Source organism: Argentina silus, assembly GCF_951799395.1.
Source record: "Argentina silus genome assembly, chromosome: 9".
In the NCBI taxonomy this organism is placed as follows: Eukaryota; Metazoa; Chordata; class Actinopteri; order Argentiniformes; family Argentinidae; genus Argentina; species Argentina silus.
In genome coordinates, this window is record NC_139663.1 from 9890132 (window position 1) to 9914802 (window position 24671).

Below are 24671 nucleotides of genomic sequence, written 5' to 3' on the forward strand. Positions count from 1 at the left end.
GTCCCTGACGCTTGCTCAATGACGTTTTATTTAAGGGACGCTGGTAAACATGCGATGCGAACTGCATGCAAGGCTTCAATAATACGCATATTAGATCATTTATTATACCTTGTATGTGTAGATAAATGTCCCTTTCCAGAGGAAACTAGAGCTATGTCCTTGATCATGTTGAAATTAACTTGTATTGATAGCACTTTGAAGTAATGTGTGGTATTTTTCAGCCTGATACATTATAGCTAGCTAGTTTGCTTGCTAATAGCTTAGCCAGCTAACGTAACGTCACCATTGCTGCTGGCAGCTGTAGGTTTCAGGTTTACTATTGCTGCAGAGCTTTTAGTAAACTGTGTCGATGATGCTTAGCTATTTTTTATATACATATGATCATGCTTGTCTAGTAAATTGACAATACATTCTTCTGCAGAACATTTGTTCCAAAGTGAGATTGAGAGCTAGCTACACTATTGTTGCCAAAACAATACAGATTTGCCATCTTGATTTTACCCCCAACTGGTCTTCCTCTGTCCTATGTACTACACAGCTGTGAGCCAACAAAATAGCTGGGTTTGGTCTCAAAAGTTACTGCCACAGAGACAGCCTGGACACCAACAGGTGTAAGGCACAGATCTGTGTACTGTAGGATGGACATCCAGTTGTCCATCAGCTTCCTGAGGGCAAGGCTGGGTGGGGCCATTGAGGATGCAGTGCGCACAGCAGTAGAGACTGTACTATGTGAGACCGTGCGACTGTTGTCAGGACCTCAGGGGGACCAGCAGGGCCTTGTCACAGGGAAGGATCAAGGCACCCTGGGACTGAAACAGCGGTTGGAGTTTTCCAGCGGTGTCGACTGGAAGTTGCAGACAGGGTCCTCAGTGGCTGCCTGTAACACTGGGTCACAGGGGGGTGGGTGTAGCACTAAAAGTGTAGTGGGTCAGACCGCTTGCTCTACCTCTCAAGCATCACAGAGTCGCAACATGGTGCCCCATTCCTTGGAAGTTATGGAAGACTGTACAGGACTTCCAGATCCGTTTGACCTGGTGTCGGCAGGGCCAGTGATGGTTGACTATGAGGAGGGACAAGGCATGGAGATCCCAGAGGAGTGGGAGTTGATGAACAGGGTCTACAAGACAGAGCATAATGAAGGCATGGCCCTCATCGATGAGGGAGGCACCACTCAATGTAAGTCTGCCTCAGTGTAGGGTGTGTGTGTGTACTGAATATGATGTATTGCAGTTCTACAGAGAGAAAGAAAGCCTGAGTGACTTGCATTATCAGCATTGATATTACCACATAAGTAAGAAAATGTACTTTCTGTTGGCACACAAAAACACACACCATCCACCCTTTTACTCTCCTCTTCCCCATTCTCTGTTTTGAAGATAATCACAAGCTGCACGGTGGAGAGCTGAGGATCATTACTGTACCTGTGGAGGGAGAGATGTCCGTAAAAGCCCAGGACACGTTGCCCCTCTGTTTCAGCCCAGCCAATATCAAGACAGAGCTACCTGAAAGAGAGAGCCCCTTCTTGGCTGAGGAGGCCCATGTATTGCCCCCTGCTGGCGATGTGGCTGCTCAGGTTCATGATACCATTTAACTATATTATGGTTAAAATGTTCAGTTGTTTTGAAGTAAATGTGATGGTTAGGCCCTGCCCTAGCCTCATTTAAACCTATCCTTCTTTATCCTCAGTGTCAGTCTCAGAGTGAGGTGGAGTTTGGGTCGGTGCAGGTGGAGGCTGGTCCACAGGACTTCTTGGGTCGCCTGTGCCTGTGGTTGGAGCAGCTGTGTCCGGAGGTGGTCCGGGAGTATGAGAGAGAGGGATGTCTGAGTGAACTTTCACGCAGGAAGCTCATCAAGTTCTCTGTGTCCTTCATCGTGGAGGAGTTTGGATTGTGAGGAGCTGATTGTATGTGTGTTTGGGATGGGACTGATAGGAGAGTCCTGCTCTATCCAGGCCTGTGGTTTTCTGAGGGTTTCTTACACCCTGTCCTCTGCCCCTCTCTGTAGCTATCCTACCTCTGCTCAGAAGACTATGCTAGCAGAGAACATTGTGGAGCTCTTCCCTGGACTCCGTCTCTGTGCACCATCCGCTGGCATTAATGGCATTGTGAGTTGGCACCACCTTCACACCCTTTGCTTTCTAAAACAAGTGTTTTTTGGCTTGCTGAGCTCAGTTGACTTTCTGATTATTATTATTTATTTTTTTAAAGGTTCTGAGCGTTCTGATGGTACTGTGACACTGAATAGTTGATGACATTCTCTTTCTTTTCCTCTATCTTTCACCTGCATAGGAACATTTGTACGACCCTTTGTCACGTACAGGCTATATTGAGACACGTCTACGCAACTCTCGGCGCAACCTTGAGGCTCACAAGAAGAAGTATGTGCTGAAGAAGCGTCGGCCAGAGCTGAGCCTTGCAGACCCCTCTGGACCTAGGTATAGTCCTGTTCCCTCAGAGACCCAGTCCAGTGAACAGACACAGAGGTGGGTGGAGCTGATGAAGAGGACCAGGCCTCTGACCAAGAACCTGCCAGCCATCCACAGTGCCATGGACCAAACATTCTATGCCCGCAGACGATGGATTAGTAATACACGGCCTAGTATTAGGACTGTGTTGGCTGAGTACCCACGCTTCCTTGACGTCCCCTCCACGGTGAGTCCAGTCCTCATGGAGAAAAGATGCTCACTGAAATTACATAGACGATTACATAGACGATTGTAAATGTATTGCTATCTGTGTTGTTCAGATTGACCTGGAGTTTGAGAGGATGTTTCCAGGTAAGGGACACTCCCTTCTAGCCCAGTGGTCGTCATTTGTGTTACCGAGGATACATCAGATTGCTGAGCGTGAGAAACACCCTGAGATCTCTTCACTGCTTCAGCAGGCTGGGTCTCAGCAAGGAGGTATGAGAAGTAGATCCACATGCAGTATATACTTGACGTTCAAGTATCACAAAATCACAGAGTTGAAAATTAAAATTTCCTTTAGAAAGAGTGATAAGCGACTAAACCGCTTTGGTTTTCTCTGCAGATAACTACACCCTTACCATGTTGAAGGTCCTGATCTATGTACTACCCCCAACAAACACCAGCAGAGCCCCCTTACCGTCCACAAGCAGTGTCAGACAGGCGATTCGGTATCTGGTGGACATTGTACCGGTGAGCAACTTATTATAACCTGGGTTTTACACTTTGTGTTCAGACACATAAAAACACACATAAAGTTAGAGACCTTTCCTCATTGCCATATACTGTGCCCTGTGTAAGTAATGGGACAATGAAGAATTTTTTCATCTTTTGGCTTTACACTCCAAAAGTTTGGATTTCAAATCAAACAATTACTGCGACCCATTGACCCCACACATTGCCCCAGTTGCTCTGCCAGACCTGTACTGCAGCCTCCATCAGTTGTTGTTTGTTTTGAGGTGATGTGAAAAATGATGTGACGGAACACACTTGACTTACCAGAAACACCCGTCAAGCCGATTGTCCCCTTACTTTTGAGCACCCTGAAATAGTAGGATTATGCATACAAAATACCATCAAATAAAAGCTGAGAATTTCTACTTTAAGCTCACTGTAGTTGTTTGATTTCAAATAAACAAAACAAACAATGTTTTATTAGCCATGCAATGGATTCAAATCAATCGTTGGAATGTGATCATTTTTGCACACACCAAGCTTTTAGAGTGTAGAGCCAAAAGAGGAAAACATGCTTCACTGTCCCATTACTTACGCAGGGCACTTTAGATTTATCACTCATGAGCTATGGCCAACTTGCTGGAAATATAATTGTTTTCACTAGCAATGATTCATACTCAGCCAGACTCCTTGTGTCATCTTCATTCAATGTTTAACTTTCCTCCTTTCCTCTCCCACATTTCCAATCTCTACTACAGATGGACACCAAGGTGTCCTCCTTATTCTGTGAGCCTGGTTCTTTGGAGCGCCCAGAGTCTGGCTACCAGGCTAAACCCTACATTGTGAGCATGGGGCCTCTGGAGGCTCCTGGCCGGCAGCTTTGCATAGTTGCCCCTGTTGATAGGATGGCAATACCCCTGCCTCAAGAGGGCCTGAGTAATGCACTTGACAAGCTCTTCAAGCTCCTGCGGGTGTTTGATCTGGGTTACCCAGAGCAGCTTGCCTCCTTTTACGGCTTCCTGGAGCACTTGTATGGTTTGGATATGACCCCACACGCTGCCCAAGACTCGCCCTGCAGCAGGAGATCCAAAGTTCTTGAACTGGTGTCACGACTCCACATGCCTTCCTGACAAATGGAAATGGGACACATATGACTTGACTTCCCCCGACTTCAGTTTTTTTTAATTGTGTCTTATCATGTCATGTCGCCTTCTCAGTGTCGTGTGATGTGAACAGGTGGAACTCAAGACTGAAGGTTGTTTTACTATATTTATTAGTAGTTCCTCCATAGTGTATTGGATTGTTTTACCCAAAATGTTTAAAACATATATGTTGTAAAGAAGAGTATAATGAATTATGGAATTGGCAGTGAAGTGATGCCTCCTCTTTTGTATATTGAGATATTTCTGATCCTGTAATAATAATATTGATGCATTTTTTGTAAGAGTCATACATATGATTTTTTTAATGAATAAATGTAATGGTTCAGAAATGTGATGTTTTTTGTCTTGTGAAAAATTTGTCCTGTGAACACATTGCCCCACCTCCACACAACACACCTCTCAGTATTCCCGGCGTCATTTGGAAGAAAACGGCAGTCGTGAGAAAGAACAAATACTGTAATTGGTCGAATTAGCTGTCTGTCAAATAGGGGAGGAGTTACACGCCATTGAAATTGGGCTGACCTTCCAGAGTTGCGGAACTCTCGAGGAAGTGAGAGTCCAGAAGTTGTCACCATGTGGATCGCTATAGCTGTCATTTGTGCTGCATTAATTGCATTTCTATACAAATATGTATTTGGTACATCTGGACCAAATCCTTTTGATATAGATACTCGTGTGCCGTTGAAACCACTGGTCACAGACAAGAAGGAGAAAAATAAAGTTCTGAAACAAGGTGAGTAGTATCCAGGAAGTTACATGATATATTCTTGACCCGGGCTATGTCATATTGTCTTGCCAATCATATTTGTTTTGTGTTTCTGAACATATTTGTTGCAGAACTGTCATCCTGGTAAACTAGTTTTTTTGTAAGGTTCGGTCGGCCTATTCATTCGGGGTGTTCCAATACTCGATGTGTATTATCGAATATTAACTGGTGATCCTGATTCGACACGATTGCACACAGCTGGATGTGTAACACCGCGGACATAGAAATACCCAATAAAGAAATGCACCTGAACTGTAACATAATTTGTGTGTACGACTCATATTTCGCACTTCCAACGCATAGTGCCATTGTTAAGAGTGAAGTAATTGATTCTGCTGCCAGTGGTTGCCACCTGTCAGTGACTGCACAGTGACAATCGAATCAGGGTCACCAGTTATTATGGTCACATCGAGTATTGTAACACCGTTGTGTTTCTAGCAAGTAAACAAAGTATTTTGTATTGTTCTTCTAGGTTTCTTGGCTAACAAAGTACCTGAAAACCTGGATGCCATCGTCATTGGCAGTGGAATTGGTGGCCTCGGAGTGGCAGTGCTGCTGGCCAAGACTGGGAAGCGAGTCCTGGTCTTGGAGCAACATGACAGGGCTGGTGGCTGTTGCCACACTTTCACTGAGAAAGGCTTTGAGTTTGATGTTGGTGAGAAGACTTATGGCATCTCCATAGTACTCAGGGACATGGGATTAATGATGGCGAAGATGTCAAAGCTACATGCCAGATAGTGTTTATATCCTATATACTTTTCATGAATAGAGAGTCATAGATTGGTCGATATAAAGATACATGTTTCCTCTGGCCCAATGCTGTCTTCCTCACACAGGTATCCACTACATTGGTGACCTGTTGGAGCACAAGCCTTTCCGCTGCATGCTCGACCAGCTGACCAATGGACAGCTACAGTGGGAACCTCTGAGCAACCCCTTCGACCAAGTGGTTCTGGGCCGTGGTGACAAAAAACGCACCTATCCAATCTATAGCGGCAGGGGCCGCTTCCCCCAGGAGCTGAAGAAGTACTTCCCTGGCGAGGAGAAGGCCATCGATGAGTACATGAGGCTGGTCAAGGTATGATGCTTTATATGTGACCAGTATAGACACATGCAGTACAGCTGATCAGTTGAGGGGCGGACTAAGTGGATTCTTCGGTGGAGATAACAAAAACAGGATCAGGTCATTGTAATGCATAAATGGAATGAGTGTCTTCATTCCATTCCATGCATTACCATGAGCCCGTCCTCTGATTTCTACCTCTACCAGCCTCCCTTGGTTTCTTCAGTGTACCAGTCATGGTAGTAGTTGGTTTTCATGGTTGAGGGTTAAAGAAGACCATGTCCCTTTGTGAGGTGAATAGTCTGTTTCTGTTGGTATTGGTGATTTATGCTGACATTGCCTCATGTCTGCTGTTATCTGAGCCCAGAGCCTTTACTCTACTGTCTTCAGTGAACTGTTGGACTGCACTTGGCAATGAAGCCACAGTCTGCAGTCTGTTTCTGTTGTCACTACCATCTATTTGGAAGGCAAAGGTTGTAGTCAAAGGTCATAGAGGATAGATGGTCACTGTGGATTTATTAGCATTGTTGGTGCTGCCCAGACAGAATTGCATCAGTACACCATGTGTGTTGCATCTGTATGTCTCACGTCATGGTAATGCAGCTGGCAGAGCCAATGTTGGTTGAAGGATATTGGTTGCTGATATGTTTGCTAGTAAAGTCCAACAATGTGATTTGGTAAAGTTGACAGTTTATCTAAAACCGTTGAGATAAAAAGTACTATCACCATGGTTACCAACATTAGACTTGTTTTTAATTTCAGAAGGTGAAGTAATGTACTCTTCCAGAGCGGTTTGATGTGCTTTTATGAACACACATTGAACTGGATTGATGTGTCCAGTGTCCTTTGTACTTTTATTCATGAAAATAGTCTGACATATACGTCTTCCAAACTAACCCCTAACCAGCTTCTCTTTTTTGTCAACCTGTTTGTCTCTGTCAGTCTTTTACCCCTGGAATCTGTCTGTGTTGTATTATTGTGATTTACAGAAAGCTGGGCGCAGTGTTTGGTTCATGGTCTTGCTGAAGCTCTTTCCTGTACCGTTGGCCAAGTTCCTGGTGTACACAGGCCTGGCCAATCGTCTTTCTTTCTTCTTCCAAATGTCATCGCGTACCGTGACCGAGGTGGTCAATGAGCTGACAGAGAATAAGGACCTCAGGGCTGTGTTGAGTTATATATTCGGCACTTATGGTAGGCTGCAGTCCCTACTGCTGGAATACATCTGAAATGATATACTCTCATTTACTTAGGCCAAATTTGATTTGTAGTACTTAAGATACTAAAGGAGGTTTTGTTCTGCAGGTAACATACCCAAGGATGCTAGCTTCTCCATGCACAGTCTGCTGGTGTGCCACTACCTGCATGGTGCCTGGTATCCAATAGGAGGAGCCAGTGAGATTGCCTACCACATGATCCCCATCATTGAGAAAGTTGGGGGTGCAGTTCTCGTCCGCGCCCCAGTGAACCGTATCCTATTCAACGATGCAAAGGAGGCTTATGGTGAATTTGGGTCTCAGTTAAGATTGTTGGATTATACAGATGATCAAGGACACAGACACACACGCACACAGACACACACACAATGTTTATTAGATTAGATTAGATTAGATTCAACTTTATTGTCATTGTGCAGTGTACAAGTACAGAGACAACGAAATGCAGTCTGCTTTATAGAAGAGTTGGTTCACTTCGTCTGGTTTGTATGGTTTCAGGTGTGAGCATAATGAAGGGCCAGGAGGAAGTCCATGTCTGTGCTCCTATAGTCATCTCTAACGCTGGTATTTTCAACACCTACCAGAAGCTGCTGCCCAATAAACTCCAGGCCATGCCAGGTGAGTAAGGATATGGGTCCAATTGATGTTTAGTATCAGGGGGAAAGTAAGGATGTAACTGTGAGGAATATATTTATTATGGTCTGTGTGCACTTCAAGGGTGTGTGTGTGTTGGACGGAGTTCACACTTTCATTGATGGCCCATCTCAATAGTTTTGTTTTCCATATGGTCTTAGCACCTAGTCTGAATTATATTTGTCTATGATCTTGTGATGCCTTGCAGCAATCCAGAAACAGCTTGACATGATGAAGAATGGGGAGGGCGGTCTCAGCATCTTCCTGGGCCTGGAAGGAACCAAGGAGGACCTGGGCCTCGCAGCAGACAACTACTGGATCTTCACTGAGAACAACTTGGATGAACTGTATGCACTTGGTTTTAAAACTGTAAATATTTGTTGTGCCCCCCTCAGTGGCCAATATCTGCCGTCTAATTTGGTCTTCACACTGTGTGTGTGTGGTAGACTTTGAGAGAGAGAGACAGGTGATGTTATATAACCTGTGAGAAAGTGTGTCCAAGTGCGTCACATATTCCATAGTTTACTCCCTTTATGTGTATATACTGTATACTTAAGAGTTTGTTTGGCAATGGAGAAATGAAAGAGAGAGATGAATTCCCTCAGACATTGGGGGGTGACATTTTAACAGCACAAAAAACAATCGCCAAAGAGACCATATCACATCAGTTTCTCAACGCTCTTATTTCAAAACAAGTTTGGAATGCAGAAGATATCTGCACCTATGCATGTTTGTTTTTGAACCGTTTGTTTTTTCATTAGTTCCTATGTAATTATGCACAGTGCTTATTTTTCTGACCAATTTCTGAGGAATGTCATGTGCCCCTTAACTGTAATGTTAAAAATTCATGCTTCACATTCTCTTACCAAACCCAACTTCTTTTACAGGTGTGACACTTATCTGAAGGGAGATAGGGAGGAGTCAGCCAAAAACGTGCCTCTCCTGTTTGTGGCTTCTCCCTCAGCCAAAGACCCAACTTGGGAGGAACGATCACCAGGTACAGAAACATGACCGATTATCCTTTGTCAACTTGGATATACAACATATTAAAAGTCTTTGGTATTTCAATGGTTAGCTTGTTACTGGGACTATTTTTATTCTATTTTAAGTCCTTAAACTCCTGTAATGCTCATGAGTTTCTGTAATTCCTTGCTGATTAGAGTACTGTAAAGTGCACTCTTGGTCCTGGACGGCAGAAACGTGCATCTCTAACACCTTATACAACTGGTCATCTTGATAAGCTGAATCAGGTACTCCTCAAACATGGATCTCAACCACCTCTTGTTCTGTCTATCTTCTCTCATACTTGAAAGGCAAGTCCACCCTGAGTCTGGTCAGTTTTGCTAACTATGAGTGGTTTGAGGAGTGGAAGGATGGGAAAGTGACCAACAGAGGGACTGACTACAAGGACCTGAAGCAGATCTTTATTGACTCTATTCTGGAAGTGGTGATGGAGATCTTCCCTAAAATTACCAGAGACAAGGTAAAACAACCCCTTACACATCCCATTCCTACCACACCTACCTTTGTTTGTAGAGTATACCGTTTTCTTGCCAGGTAGCATTTACAGTTTATGGTAGAAGCCCCTGTAACACATGTTCCCTTCAGTTTTGGCAAAAGATAACTTGATACCTTGATGGAAATTAGTTGACGTTTCTCCCCTCACTCTGCCTCTAGATTATGTTTGTTGATGCTGGAACCCCCATCACCAACACACACTACATTGGAGCTCCTCGAGGAGAAATTTATGGAGCGGATCATGGCACTGCTCGCTTCAGCGCTGAGCTCAACGCCACAGTGAGACCCCAGACTCCACTGAAGAACCTCTACCTGACAGGTCAGTCTCTCCACAGGGCTAACCAGGGGTCAAGTATCTTTTATAAAGGCTGGGAACATTATCAAGTGTCTGTCAGGATGATGTTATGTGTCTATATTCTTGAATGCACTCCTAAAAGCCTATCCAGCAGATGAATATTGTCTGCGAGTTGATGTTCCCATGTGCGTGTTTTCAATCTGCAGGCCAGGACGTGTTTGCGTGCGGCTTTGCCGGGGGTCTGGCTGGGGCTCTCACTTGCGGCTCCGCCATTCTGAACCGTAACCTGCACCTGGACGCTATCGCGTTAGCCAAGAAAACCAAGTATGTCGACAGCAAAAAGGATGACTAACTCACTTCCAGCTGACCCCCCCCCCCATCCTCAGCTCAGGCTCTGACCAAGGAGGGACACTACAGTGAAAATATACCTCTGGATGGTCCCACTGTGTAACCATACATTTAAGGGTGTAACTAAACAAGGAATGAACGAAAACAACATTCAGATTATTAAACATTTATTTTGCGCAGGGGAGGTCCTACTTCCTTACAAACATGAAACAGATCTTAAATGTACATTCAAATTACAAACATAATACAGTTCAATCACACATACCTGGTATAACTCCAAGGGAAACTAATGTTTTAATACATGTCACTGTAATATGCATATTTAAATCATGTGTGACTACAACAATGTGTGTTTATTTTTTTTTGTGTTTAAAAAAAAAAAGAAAAGTTTTTAATGTTCTTACTGTTAACCATGCACGGTTTAATGTTTCACATATCATAGTGATCAGACACATGAGGAACCCCGTAAACTGTCAGTGGCAATGAACTGATCTATTGTATGGCTGTATGATAACCGTATCATGAATTGCCATAGCTGTCATATGCCATATAATGTTTACCAATTGAATCAGGACATTTCTTAAACATGTGCTATAATGTGGAAAGTTAAAGAATGTGTCTGTGGATGCACTCTGTACTGGAGTATGTAAGTTTATTTTTTAAATGGTTTAAAAAGCCTTTTGAAATGGTTGTCCAGACATGTACACAGTTTGATTCAGCAAGAAGTGCTGAGCAGAGCAAAAAATACTTTACAGGTCAGAATACTCTACAGCATTATTTTTTTTATTACAGCTTGATTTTAACAATTAAGTTAGGTTTTTGTAGACAGTCTGAAAATGCATTGCATATCATGGAAATGTTAGTAATATATATATATATATATTTTAAGGTAAGGTAAATATGGCTGACTTTACCCCAATTCTACACATTTTTGCACATATTCTTCATAAGTGTACAGATAAGACATCAATAATGAATTGAATAGTTTATGCATGCCCTGCAAAAAAAAGCCTTGAAGATGGATAAGTGAGAGAGAATTTTTGTAAGCATTCATATCAACACCAAAACATGTTGTGGCCTCTAGACCATATAATTTGTATAGCTCTTGACTCTATCTGTTTGCTTGACCAGCTGTCTTCCAACCATGTGTGCTCACCCGTGGGTGAAGTTACATCACCCACTAAGTATGCATAACTGTAACACAAAGAAGTACTGTAACTACTGAATGCTATTTCATCCCCAGTGATGAAGAGACTGTGGTGGTTGTAGTTGGAAGTGTGAGTGTGCCTCACATGCAGAGTTGTGAAACTTGTGTAACTTTCTCATATTTCTGACATTAAGCACTTAAATACCAAAAAAGTCCCTCTGTGTCAGTTTGTCTCAATCACTCCACCATACAACTATCTGACCATGCATGTTTTCATGAGAAGAGAAGTGATATCCCTCTGTGGAATGGATAAAATCTAACTGCTATGTTACATAGCACACCAGATTGACGTATGTGCTTGTATGTGTGTGTGTTACAAGTTGGCTTGTTAAAAAGAGGAGTGTAGTTTGTTTTAAAAATGTGTATATCACAAATGTCAGTCCATGTCAACAACCATAGGCATACAGTGCCCTCCATAAGTATTGGGAAGAGGAAGCATTTTGTCTTCTTTTAGCTCTATACTCCAACAGTTTGAATTTGAAATCAAACAATTATTATCAAAGTAGAGATTTTCAACTTTAATTCAATGTATTTTTCTTTCAGATTGGTTTCACCATTTAGAAAGTACAACATTTTTTAATACTCCCCCTATTTCAGGGCTCCAGAAGCATTGGAAAAAAATAATATAATGTCCAAATAAAGCACTCATTTTTTAGTATTTGCAAAACAATCCTTGGCATGCAATAACTGCTGTAAATCTGCGACACATTGACCCCACCAGACGCTGGGCATATTCTCTGCAGTCCCTCTTCAGAAAATGAAATGTATCTTCAATTTAATTTAAATCTAAAGATTGACTTGGCCAGTCAAGAACCTTCCACTTTTTGGTCCTGAAAAACTCCCTAGTTGCTATGGCCGTATGTTTTGGATCATTTTCGTATTGTTTTATGGAGCGCCATCCAATGAATTTTGAGGCATATGCTTGTACTCTGTACACTTCAGAATACATTCTGCTGCTGCCACCAGCAGTAACATCATCAATTAAGAAAAGTTGTAGTGGCAGCTATACATGCCCAAACCATAACACCCCCTTCCACCATGTCACAGATGAGGTGGTATCTAAATTTGTAATCTAAACTTGTAATCTAAACTTTCCACTCGCAATAACTCTGGTACATAATATATAGAATATATTATATTAATTTTATCAGTCCACAAGACCTTTTCCAGACCTCTGCAGGCTTTGTATGTACTTTTTAGAAAACGGTAACCTGACCATCCTTTTTGAGGACAACTAGTGGTTTGCACTTTGCAGTGAAGCCTCTGTAGTTTTGGCTGGTGATGTATTCTGTAGATGGTAGTCTCTGAAACATTCACACTTATCTCCTAGAGAGTGTTCCTGATCTGTGGGACAGTTGTTTTGGAGTTTTTCTTAATTATAGTGAGCTAGTGAGTTTTTTTTATCGTGAGTTTATAGTAATTATAGTGAGTTTGGTTTTGTTTCTGGTTTTTCAGCCTAAGAATGGCTTCCTTGACACCTCTTTGGTCCTCATGTTGACAGACACCAATAGCAGACTCCAAAGGCAAACACAAAGCCTAAAATCAATAAGAGACATTGACAGCTCTCTTATGGCCACACACATGATGTGACAGAACCTGATATACCAGAAACACTTGTCAAGTCAATTTTCAAATACTACTGGTTCACTGAAATAGGGGGACTATGTATAAAAAGGGTTTTAATTTCTAAATGGTGAAACCAATCTGAAAAAAACAAACAAACATTGAATTAAAGCTGAGAATCTCTACTTTAACCTCATCGTAATTGTTTGATTTCAAATCCAAACTGTTGGGAGTATAGAGCTAAAAGTAGACAAAATGCTTCCTCTTTCCAATACTTATGGAGGGAACTGTATTACAGCATTTCAGACAAAAATGTCTTAGACAAAAAGTACTCCGCATACAGCATTGACCATGAGGACGGCACGTGCAAAATGACGTGTTGATGCATGCCAAGCCATGATGAGAATTTTTGAGAAATCTGATTAGTTGGGAGCTGCTGGAAGAGCGCCCCCAAAATTATGAATATGCCCATAACCAGCCAGCTAGCTGCCACTGTGTGAGAAATTTGAGCTAAGGTGAGTTAATTCGTATTTGTATACAATCATGCAATATTACTTGCTTAGTTTCATAGTGTAAACAGCTGCTGAAAGATTGTGTGAAGTTAGCAATAGTTTATGTGCATAAATTATTTTTGATTGACCTGCTAGTGGCATCTAGCTTACTTTGCTGAAGTGGGGAAAGATCCTTGAGGTATAAAGGGGTTAACTAGGGTCGGCAGTTATTAGCTATCCAGACAGTAGAGTGGCTAGTTGGTTTCTCCAGCTGGTGTTGCCTACTTGGCAGCTTTTATGCATTGACATCTCATCCATTCTAGCTGCAACAATCTACAAATCCGGCCAGCCATGGATGTCAACACTTGCAATGATCATCATAACTACGAGATACTTGCAGAAATAGGTGAGGGCGCGTACGGTAAAGTGTACAAAGCTAGAGAAGTTCGCGATCTACAGCGACTCGTAGCGGTGAAGAAGTTGAACATACCGGGAGACCCAGAGAGTGGAATTCCTGCTTTCATGATACGGGAGGTAGCGCTGTTGCGTAAAATCGAGTACTTCAATCATCCCAACATAGTAAAGTAAGTTTATTTTTCATTAAATATCTGAACTTGCTCTATCAAACAAAAAAATCAGCTTTCATACATGTGCATGTTATTCATTGAAGAGAAGGAAATATTCACTTTGATTGTTGACCTGGCTACTGATAGGTTGTTGGATGTGTCTGCTGGACTGAGGGGCAGGAATCTGGACCTGACACTGGTGTTTGAGTACATTGATCAGGACCTGTCTACATACCTCTCCACAGTACCCACAACTGGACTGAGCCTGGACAAAATTAAGGTATGAACTCTTTCACATACCTGCATCTGGAAATACCTACACTGAAATATGATAGAATCATGTACTACTTTATAGACTACTATCATCATCTTGAAGTGCCAAATTCAATTGTCACAGAAACAATAAGTGACATTGATTTAGGATTCTAACTACCCACCCCATGAAGTAGGCTACTGATATTGAATTGTATGCCATTCTTTCTTTTGTATACCAAATGTGCCCTCATATGGACAGAGAATAGGACCCTCTCATAGGAAGTGCAATGCTGCCATGCTGCTTCCTGTCTGTATAGGATGTGATGGTGCAGCTGTTGCGAGGGCTGGACTTTCTGCACACCAACATGCTGGTGCATCGTGACCTGAAGCCGGACAACGTCCTGGTCGGCAGCCGGGGAGAGGTCAAGATCGCTGACTTTGGACTGGCACGCATCTACACCTATCATATCGCCCTTACACCCTGTGTAAGTCTATGTGAAGCAGTCAGTTCCCCTGTGATGTCATAACAGGTTATACATGGTTTAGATAGGGATTTTGTAGGAGGTGGTGGAACTGTCCCTCTCCACAGTTTTATTCAATGGCCAGTGTATCACTCTATGTCATCCCCTGCTGTACTGTAGGTGGCAGAGCAGCACATAACAGTAGAATCAATGTTTATTTCATTCTCTATGTTCCACCTCTCTTTTCCCTCCCTCCTTCCCTCCTATCCCCTCTCCCTCTGTCCAGGTGGTGACACTGTGGTACAGGGCTCCAGAGGTGCTGCTTCACTCTGGCTACATGTCCTCAGTGGATGTGTGGAGTGCTGGCTGCATCTTCGCTGAGCTGTTCCTCTTGAGGTAGGTAGAGCTGAGCTATTCCTCTTGAGGTCGGAAGAGCCGAGCCAGGGGTTGCTTTTTAGGTGTTATAAAGAGGAAGGGATGCCTTTATGCTTAAATGCTCAACTTGAAGGTGAAGTGTGCAGTAGAGATGTTAAAGAGATCTGTTTTTCTTTCTTTCTTTGTATTTTAAATGTATCCCCTTGTTACAAAGGTGTTATTACTGGTGGTTGGGTTGCAGTGTGTCTTATGCAATGATATTTACGGTCATTTCAATCCCATAGACCACTGTTCCGTGGATACACAGAGGCTCATCAGCTCCAGAAGATCTTTGAGTGAGTTTTATCTTCCCTTCACCACCTTTGAAATATCTGTAATAATAACCATTTACATACATCATTTTGGCTGTTTTGCCTTGGCCTTGCGACTGTGGACTGAGGTTTGACTGTGCCCTGTCTCATATCCCATAGGGTGATTGGCTTGCCCAGAGAGGAGGACTGGCCAATGGAGAGCCCCATCTCCTACTCCCCTAGCTGGGCTTCAGGAGGCCCCTGCACACAGCTTCTTTCCAATCTGGGCCAGGAAGAGAACAACCTTCTCTTTGTGAGCACTCCCACTTTACATGATGTTTCTCTTGCAATACAGTGATGCAGTCATTATCACTGCATGATCACACTCTTTATGAAGCAGTCTTTTGTTTGTCTGCAGCAATGTCTTTCGTTCAGCCCAACCAATCGGATCTCAGCCTCCAGAGCCCTGGCCCACCCCTTCCTGGCAGACCCCTAAGAGCCTCACAGCCAGAGAGGAAGTGGAGAGAAAAACTGCAACGTCCCTTTTGCTTTGCTCGTCCTATCTAGAATGGCCCCAATTCAATCAAATGGAGATAGCAGGTTTCCAGGATAACTGACATGTATGATACTTCCAGTACAGCAAGAAAGCATTTTCCGTTTTAAAATGCTGTTACGATTGTTTAGGTTTCATTTCGTGGATGACATAAATCATGGTGTTGTCTTTTGCCTGGCAATCTGCTATCTGCAATTGATTGAACTATGGCCTAGGTGTTCCATGTGTTCCATTGTACCTACAGTTCCGGCCCTAAAGAGGTTACACTGTACTGTAGTGCTGCCAAAACAAATGTCGCTGAATAAAGAAGGACCAAGTAAAGTATAATCACCCCCCAAAAAAAGTCTCAGAGTGAGAACTTTTTTCTGAAATGTATTTCTTTGCACAGGTTTTTGTCAGATTGCTAATTAACGTGGTGCTTACCACAACATGTCTCTGTAGCATCACCAAGCAGTGCAGTCTCAATGCATGGAAAAACATGTAAACTGAACTGTATATCAAGGAAGAAAAAGGAAATATTTTATTGTGAGTTTTATTGTATTTTATTAGGAGAGGAATTTGATCTAATAGATACACATTGTGTCCTAAACATCAGAGCTGTGTAACAAAAGGCATTATTCATTGTAGCATTGTTTATTGATTTTGGTTTCCACCACTTATTTAATTCCAGCCCACACTGTTAATAACATTAAAGTGCCTCCAGGTCGATGTTTGTGCATACAGATGGAACCAAGAGCTGCTGAAGAGCATTTTACAGGAGAACAAGACGAGGTAAATAAAACAGCATGTGTATGCTTTAATTTATTACTGAGGGATATTGCTATTGTTACAAGCGATATTACAAATCTCAAGCTGCTGTAGTGTCAATGACACTGCTCCTTGTGCACAAAAGTTAATAAGGTATTTTTTAGGTCGTTCCACCTGTACCTTTTGTTTTTTTGTCCAGTGTTTGGCTTTTTTTGTTTTTTTTGTGCACTGGTGTGATAATAGGATTGTTCATACTGATCTTTTGTTTTTATTGGCCATTTACAAGAGAAACATTTTTTTTGCTGCCTTGTTCATATAAAGAAGCATTCAGCATTTAGTTTTAGGAAAAGAGAGCATTTCCTGTGATCTTATTTGAAATGCTAACAATGTTACCGTTGATATTTCCATTATTCAAATGAGCAGCATGTGTTTGCAGTTATTGAGCTTGATTTGATATTACCCTCAATCTCATTGACATGAGATGTAGTTTTTCTAAGCAATAAATATATTTTCTCTACACCATGTTTTCAGTGTCTGCTTTACTATTGTAAGTGTGACATGGCTCTTGGGATAACCCAGACTCCATGACAGTGTGTTATTATTACACGCCAGGGCAGTTTACCTTCTCTTATGACCTTTGACCCCAGTATGACACCAAAGCATGCACCAAACTGATTTATTTTATGGCAGGTTAAGGTGTGAAACCTATAAACAAATCACAGATTTGTACTGGCAGATAGCCCTGTGTGAGGTTATTCTGAGTAAGCTGTGACTGTTATTTTAAAAGTTTTATCTTTGGCCTTGGAACCAGCGCTGCATCTTTTCCCTCTTGTTGCCTAATTTGTACAAGGACTTCTGCCCCTTCAGGCAGTTGCCCCTTTCAATGTATTCTGGTCCTGAGCTCGTGCTCTGTCATGGTAACGGGCCTTTCTCTGTACTTTGCCCCAATGTCTTTGCTACATGTTATGTGAACACTGATCAGAGGGAGGCAGTGTTGTAACATAGAGTAAAAGTGAGTTAAGGCTATGGTTTGGCATAAACTAAACAAAACAAGTAATTTGTTACAATTAACACGCAGGAGATTTCTTGAATTTGCCATCTTTAGGGGATTCTTGTTCGACTGATTTTCATTTAAGTGATCCATTCTAAATATCTAAGTTTACTTAAGTGTTATAGTTGTCCTTATCGCAAACTTTTGGGGGTGTATTGATGGTTATTGACAGCTCATTAATGCATGTGTATGCTGACTGGACCTGTGCCAGTAATCTATAGTATCTCTTCTCTCCTAGCCTTGGCCCCTGCTTTTGGAATGCTGGAGCGCCGTTGTGGGAGGGGGTTATATTTTTAACAGGACAGGCAAGCGCTCGCCCTAAATGGGCTTTCACGCTCTCTCCGTTACGGCGCACCAATGCCCAATCCATGCCGTTGATACCAACCACAGCCGGTTCCTTAACGATCCGAGTGCATGTAAGTAGTGGCGATCCCCTCTATAGAATCTCCTCTATCTGATATACCGAGTTATGATTAAGTTTACCTCGGTGTTTGTCGTTGTTGTTGTTTTTCTTGATCTAAATGACAGCTTTCAAGTCAGACTTTATGAGAGCGACTCTCTTTGCACAACTCATTGCACTCACAGTAGCCCACATTGCATTGGACTCAGTGAAATAGCTTTTGAGGTTGTATTTCTTTAAACATTGTCTATATGACGTATTTAACTTATAATTATAATATTGAGCAGAAGTAGAGTAATACTTTTTAGGAGCTCATTCTGGTTGGAGAAACGGTGCGCACAATTTGCGCACGAATGCCGTGGCGAAGAGAGACGCTTGAATAGTGCCCATTAATATATCTGTAATCTATACTTCACAGTCTTTTAAGGGTAGAGTGGAATTTCACTTTCTTGAAACATTAATGGTGTCACATAGAGATTATTCACAATTTCACCATAACGATAAGACTACATATAAAGACTTGACATAACTTATTGTATATTATCTACCAGACGTTTGGCTTGCACCGTGTTTGCATAGGGAAATGCAGTGGCTTATTTACAGTAGACCTGTTAGCTATCATGGTGAGGCTGGTGCTAAATGATGTGTTATCAGCTGAGATAATGCATAGCCATATGTTCATTTGCTTTACATGACATGATGCTATGAGAATGTACTCTTTGTATTATCATTCAGTGTGCTGCCATGATCATGGTGGTCATACCTCCTTCTTGATGTGGTGCTAGGGGCTGTCATCTGACAGATGTAGAGGGGATGGGTGGAAGTGTGGACGTTGGGGCCAAATGGTATGCAGACAGGCATCAACTAGGACTGATCTCTGTGTACAGAAAGGCACAGTGATGTCATTTTATGGCGTATAATGTGACTGATATTTTGGAGTACATTTTGGTGTTGGTAGTGCAAAAATATTTCCATTTGTTCACATTCAGATGTCTAGGCACTGAAGGCAGTAATGGACTGTTAATGTCAGTGTTAACACATCATTCCAGAGCAGCAAGGGTGGCTTATGAGGGGAGGAGAGGAGGGCTACAGCTGCTATGTTCCCAGCCACAGTATTCACATCTCTCTCTCTCTCTCTCTCTCTCTCTCTCTCTCTCTCTCTCTCTCTCTCTCTCTCTCTCTCATAGCGCTCTATACACACACACACACACACACACACACACACACACACACACACACACACACACACACACACTAAGAATAGGTTTGATAGAGTTCAGTTGAATTTGCCAGTTGACAGAGCAACTTTAATACCAAGACATCTGAAGGAGGCCAGTGTACACTTGCGAGTATGGAGGTGCGAACAGCAGGCAGGTCCATTATAGACACTGTCACAGCATTCCATAAAGTGGGGTCGGAAGCTGCTTGTGTTTTGTCATTTGTAGACTTGATTAAAGTGCACTTGTATAGACCCAACGAGGCCCTGACAGTCGCCTGGTAGAGAGTCTGCTCTGAGTTATTTAAACCTGTCCCTAACTCCATCACATGGCTACTGTGTTCAGTGTGAGTAGCCAGAGCGAATGTACAGAGGGAGATAAGAGTGTTTTAAAGGGAAGCATGGAAGAAGGGAGGCCACTGGTCATTTGTCCTTGAATTATACTGGCCAGTGTGGGGTCTGCCCTGCAAGAGCCCCATCACAGATCTAATCGTGTGTAATTCCAGGCTGTCCCATTAATCTGGACCTCACGTCTGCTACTGGACCTCAAGTGACATGAGGTCATGTGACGTAACGTGTCACCATTGCCTTTCATTTCAGAGAGCTCAGTGGACATCACAGACACCAAGGTTGGGACAGCAAGTGTTCAACATAATTATGATCCATAATCACATAGTTGTAATTACTGCACACAACGGTGTTCTAATGAGCTGTGTTCAGAGCAGTTTCTTAAAGCATTCACATTGTTGTGTGAACCATTGCAGGGTTAGAGAGGGACATCGATGGAAAGTGATAACATCACGTTAACATCCCCCCAACGTTAACAACTTTGCCTCCCCTTTTTTCGCCTCAAATCTCCCTTTAAATGTAGCTTTGTGCTTTATTTTTGGATGTTGTGTTTACTGTATTTCCTTTGTGAATGGTGCTAGCCTACTCATCCTGGTGCTTTAGCACATGCTCGTGTCAGCTAGTGTTACTGGATTAGGGGCTGATGATCCATGCTGAGCTCCAATGGCAACCTCTCCCCCAATCCCCCCTGGCCTAGCCTGTCACATGACCTCAGCACTTTACACAGAGATGCTCTCTCTCTCTCTCTCTCTCTCTCTCTCTCTCTCTCTCTCTGTTTCATTGTCCTTCTCTCACTCAATCACCCTGCACCACAACACAAAGTGTTGTAACAGTGGTGCAACAGGACCTCTGATCCCTGCTAATCGTTCATGGGCATGGGGATATCTCTACTCTTACACTCTCTTACTCTGGAGAAGGTAAGGGCAATGCTTTCCAAGTCGTGGTTGTCACTGACAGTTTTATGTTTGTGTTTACTCCAGCTACCTGGCCAGCCATACACAAACACACACACACACACACACACACAAACACACACATATACACAAACACACACACACACACACACACACACACACACACACTCACACACAACCCCCCGCCCCGCCCATCCTTATCTTGATCTCCCGTGGGGATCACTGCGTCTGACAGCTCAGCTCGTTAAAGCTCTCAGTACCACAGCCTTTCCCTGCCATCATGTCAGATTTACACTCAATCTGTCGTCAGAGTCAAAGTCTATTTAGAAGTCAATTGTGTCTTTATTGTCACTTTATTGTCCAACACAACTGCCTTATTATCCGTTCTGTGATACCCATCCATGTAGTTGTATACATTTTCTCAAAGTCAAGGTGTTCCTCTTGATGTGCATCTGTAACAACATTTTGGAGAACACTACTGGGCATTATGTTTTCTGCTTTGCCTGTATTTTTCTTTTCTCAGCCCCACACTCCCAGTGTGGATATTGATATCTGTTTGTTATAGAGTGGCCTTTATCTGTGTGGTTTGAAACCCTAGAGAGTACAGTGTCCTGTAGCCCTGCAGTACCTCTGCTGTACTAAGTCCCGTGGCTCTCTCTGCCCATTGTTCCATAGGCCCCATTGTGTTTCAGCTGTGGGGGGAAAGGACCAGGAATGCTGACACTAACATTTAGCAATTTCAGAACACACACACACACACGCACACACACACGAAAACCGCACACACGCAAACGTGCACACAGACATGCGCATGTGCACACGCACACGCACACGCACGCACACATAAACACACACACACCACACCACCAACCTTTTTTTTCAGCCCAGCCAATGGCTCCCTACTGGTCTAGAATGCAAATCTGATGATGTCATTATTTATTTATGGTTTGTGGTTCCAAACGTGTTTGTGTTCAAACAAGCCAGGCAACCATATCACCAGGAGGGATGTTTTGCATGTGGAGAGAGAAACTAGACTGGCAGATGAGTGAGTATGGACAGTCCTGCTTGGGAAGATTTCATTATTCAAATTACCTATTTTAGTCCCATATTAGTGGTTACAAATGAATAGGCTACTATATAGGAAACCATAACTGTGTTTGAGGAGCCAAGGCTAGCTTAGTGCTCAATAGACAACAATCTAACTGGCTTTTCAGCTTGCTAACATAGGAAGCACTGGTAAGATGGTCTGTGGTTGTTCCTAAATGGCCAGACAGGCATGTACTGGACTGGAGTGGAGTGGAGGTTGAGAGGCTGCTATATAGGGTTTCAGTGCAAGGGGAGATTCCTGCATGGCAGAGCAGGCTGGAGCAGGTCATCTTACATGGACTTCAGCAGGAAAGAAGAGAGAGAGAGAGAGAGAGAGAGAGAGAGAGAGAGAGAGACTGAGTGAGTGAGTGAGTGAAGGGGGCATGATGGAAAGGAGAAGAGGGGGCAATTTCAATGTAGTTGGCATGGTGCTCTAAAACAAAGGAAACATGGCAATCATTTTGTAGAGGTCTGGTTTGTTTTGGTTCAGTGCTGGCCACTGTAAACTATAGTTGACCAATGTTGATCTGTGAATTCTTAGCATTTACTTTACAGAAGTCTTACAGCATTACAGAAAGCATCATGCTGTTATTTAATTTAGAAGTGAAATTACAAACAAAGTCAGATTTGTGCCACAGTGTCACAGGACCTTCAGATGAAAAACAAATGAAGAAAGCAACTTTTTGACTGATAGTGAATGAGTTTGTGTCTAGCTAGTAGTATGGAGAGAATGAGAGTGTACACTTTGGAGATAAATGCTGATGATGTTTACTGTCTCCCTCTGTTTCAGCAGTTTGATGACCTCATAGGAGTGATTAAAGTGTCTGACTGGCGACTGATTGGAGCAAGACTTTGCCAACAGCAGTGCTGATTGGTTTGGAGCCTCTTGTCTTGTGGAACATATTAAGACTTTCAACTGGTTTGGAATTTGGCGTTGTGTGGAGCACACTGGAACCAGAGATATCCATTTTTGGAGCATTTTCTTCTTTGACCTCCATCCTTTGGTGTCTTCGCTGAATAGTGGTAAAAGGAGGGAAGCTCTTCAGATTTTCAGTCATAAATGCCACGTCATCATCAGAGGAGAACAGAATCTTGTGATTAAGACCTTGTGACGGACGAGGGGAGGGGAGGAAGCGGTACCATAGACACCATGGAGAACCCCGCCCTGGAGCCCAGGTCAGAGCGCATCGCCCGCTACAAGGCCGAGAGGAGGCGTGAGCTGGCGGAACGCTACGGCAACACGGAGGAGCTGCCGACCAAGTGTGTGAGGAGGGATGGAAAGGAGGCGTACGAGGATGCTCCTCTCGCCCATACAGCGGTGCAGAACTCAGATGGCCCAACCCAACCCCGCTCAGACAGGATCCTCTCTGGGGGGGTCAACGGCAAAACAGGGGGGTCTGAGGGGAGCAGGAGGGGCTCCGATCCTCAGAGAGTCTCCAACGGCTTTGAGGCAGACACCGATGCAGAGTCTACAAAGCTCAGAAGGTGAGTCCGTTCTTATCAGAAATGGCTGCATGAAGTGCCGACGTCTCTCACTGCAGGATAAGTCACTGTTCTGTATGATCGTATTTTTTTTGGAACAAACGATGACTGAGTGAAGTAAGGGGGCAGGTGTTGCTGTTGATACACACTGTCTGGCAATGCACTTTGTTTTGCGTGTGTGATGTCACACACCGTTTTGCTGACTCAGTCCACTGGAACTGTTGTTTCTAGACGTATGCAGGAAATGCTCACTGGCCACCAGTGGATTGATGAGTTCATTAAGGGCAAAATACAGCATCACAGCCAAAGGACTGACCTTTTTACTATTACTCAGACTACAGTTTGATGAAAAGAAACAATTGCATTACATTATGTGGAACCCCCTCAGACAATGCCCTGCCGTGCTGTTCACCAAATAATGCACACTCACCAAACTGTCCCTGCTAGTGTACATTATCTCCTATGACCTTTCAGCTCTATGAATCAGTTCTTACAGTTCACTGGTGGTTGAAGGCCTTTGTTGCTAATTCAAACTGAGAGGACTAAAGCTTTGAGTCCCAGCAGGGTGCATTAAAGAAGGGCTAAGTTCATCTTGATTCCTCTATGTGTGTCTTATGCCCTCCCGGCCTTTCTCTCCCGTAATACCATGCTTTGTCAGAGTGCTCTTTAGGGACTGGCATTGTGGTAGTTTGCCACTGTCCTCATACCTCCTCCCCCTCCCCCTCCTCCTCCCCCGCCCTCCTCCACTCCCACTCCCACTCCCACTCCCACTCTCACTCCCACTCCCACTCCCTCCCCACCTCCAGGCAGTGTCCCCCTGGCTCTGCCAGCATGTTCAGTGGGGATGAGCCCCTAGGCCCCTCTGGACCCGACGCGCCCCAGCTGCACACTTGGGTGTCGGTGGGTCAGTTGAAGAGTGCCCTGCTGCAGCAGACTGGGAGCAGAACACCTGAGAAAGTGTAGGGTCTTCTGCATGACACGGCGTCTATGTGTGTGTGTGTGTTTGTGTTTGTGTTTGTGTTTGTGTTTGTGTTTGTGTTTGTGTTTGTGTCTCTGAATCTGTGTTTGTGTTTGTGTCTCTGAATCTGTGTTTGTGTTTGTGTCTCTGAATCTGTGTTTGTGTGTGTGTGTGTGTGTGTTTCTCTCTGGATCTATGTGTGTGTGTGTGTGTGTGGGGGTGTGTGTGTGTGTGTGTGTGTGTGTGTGTGTGGATCTGTGTGTGTGTGTGTGTGTGTGTGTGTGTGTGTGTGTGTCTGTGTCTGGATCTGTGTGTGTGTGTGTGTGTGTGTGTGTGTGTGTGTGTGTGTGTGTGTGTGTGTGTGTGTGTGTGTGTGTGTGTGTGGATCTGTGTGTGTGTGTGTCTGTGTCTGGATCTGTGTGTGTGTGTGTGTGTGTGTGTGTGTGTGTGTGTGTGTGTGTGTGAGTGAGTTGTCTCACCTCTTCTAGCCTCTATCTCTCTCCCCTCCTCTCTCCTAATTCTCCTCCTCTTCCCTTGTTGTTGTTGTGGATAGTAGCCCTGACGGTGGG

General features: G+C 43.5%; 4 protein-coding genes across 12 annotated transcripts in view; all 4 read left to right on the forward strand.

The window, feature by feature from the left end:
• The first annotated feature begins 50 nt into the window (after positions 1–50).
• Positions 51–4636, forward strand: LOC310809490 (uncharacterized protein). Its single transcript, XM_083676765.1, has 8 exons — positions 51–1176; positions 1377–1573; positions 1687–1889; positions 2005–2104; positions 2289–2651; positions 2746–2902; positions 3030–3157; positions 3898–4636. Exons 1-8 carry the CDS (start codon positions 639–641, stop codon positions 4267–4269), a joined length of 2058 nt encoding a protein of 685 aa, XP_083532891.1. The 5' UTR covers positions 51–638; the 3' UTR covers positions 4270–4636.
• A 209-nt stretch (positions 4637–4845) lies between these two features.
• On the forward strand, positions 4846–11750 carry retsat.2 (retinol saturase, tandem duplicate 2). The gene is made up of 11 exons (XM_083677941.1): positions 4846–5035; positions 5541–5723; positions 5905–6146; positions 7121–7322; positions 7434–7631; positions 7844–7963; positions 8187–8325; positions 8866–8975; positions 9292–9461; positions 9656–9815; positions 9998–11750. The coding sequence occupies exons 1-11, from the start codon at positions 4876–4878 to the stop codon at positions 10141–10143; spliced, it is 1830 nt and encodes a 609-aa protein (XP_083534067.1). The 5' UTR covers positions 4846–4875; the 3' UTR covers positions 10144–11750.
• Positions 11751–13751: 2001 nt separating this feature from the next.
• Positions 13752–15843, forward strand: cdk21 (cyclin-dependent kinase 21; the record flags this gene model as incomplete). Its single annotated transcript, XM_083676489.1, has 7 exons — positions 13752–13984; positions 14114–14246; positions 14539–14706; positions 14969–15078; positions 15342–15392; positions 15528–15660; positions 15766–15843. 7 exons carry the CDS (start codon positions 13752–13754, stop codon positions 15841–15843), a joined length of 906 nt encoding a protein of 301 aa, XP_083532615.1.
• A 2221-nt stretch (positions 15844–18064) lies between these two features.
• The window catches only part of LOC310809775 (supervillin-like), a 25869-nt gene continuing 19262 nt past the window's right edge, over positions 18065–24671 (forward strand). For 6 of the 9 annotated variants that reach the window (XM_083677223.1, XM_083677228.1, XM_083677230.1 and 3 more), the window contains exons 1-2: positions 21562–21621; positions 22456–23147. In XM_083677223.1, coding sequence (XP_083533349.1) covers positions 22813–23147 — 335 coding nt within the window. In that variant the 5' untranslated portion in view covers positions 21562–21621; positions 22456–22812. Of the gene's footprint in view, positions 18115–20468; positions 20580–21561; positions 21622–22452; positions 23148–24671 lie in introns of those variants that run through there. The other 3 variants (XM_083677225.1, XM_083677226.1, XM_083677224.1) reach the window with 3 other exon arrangements.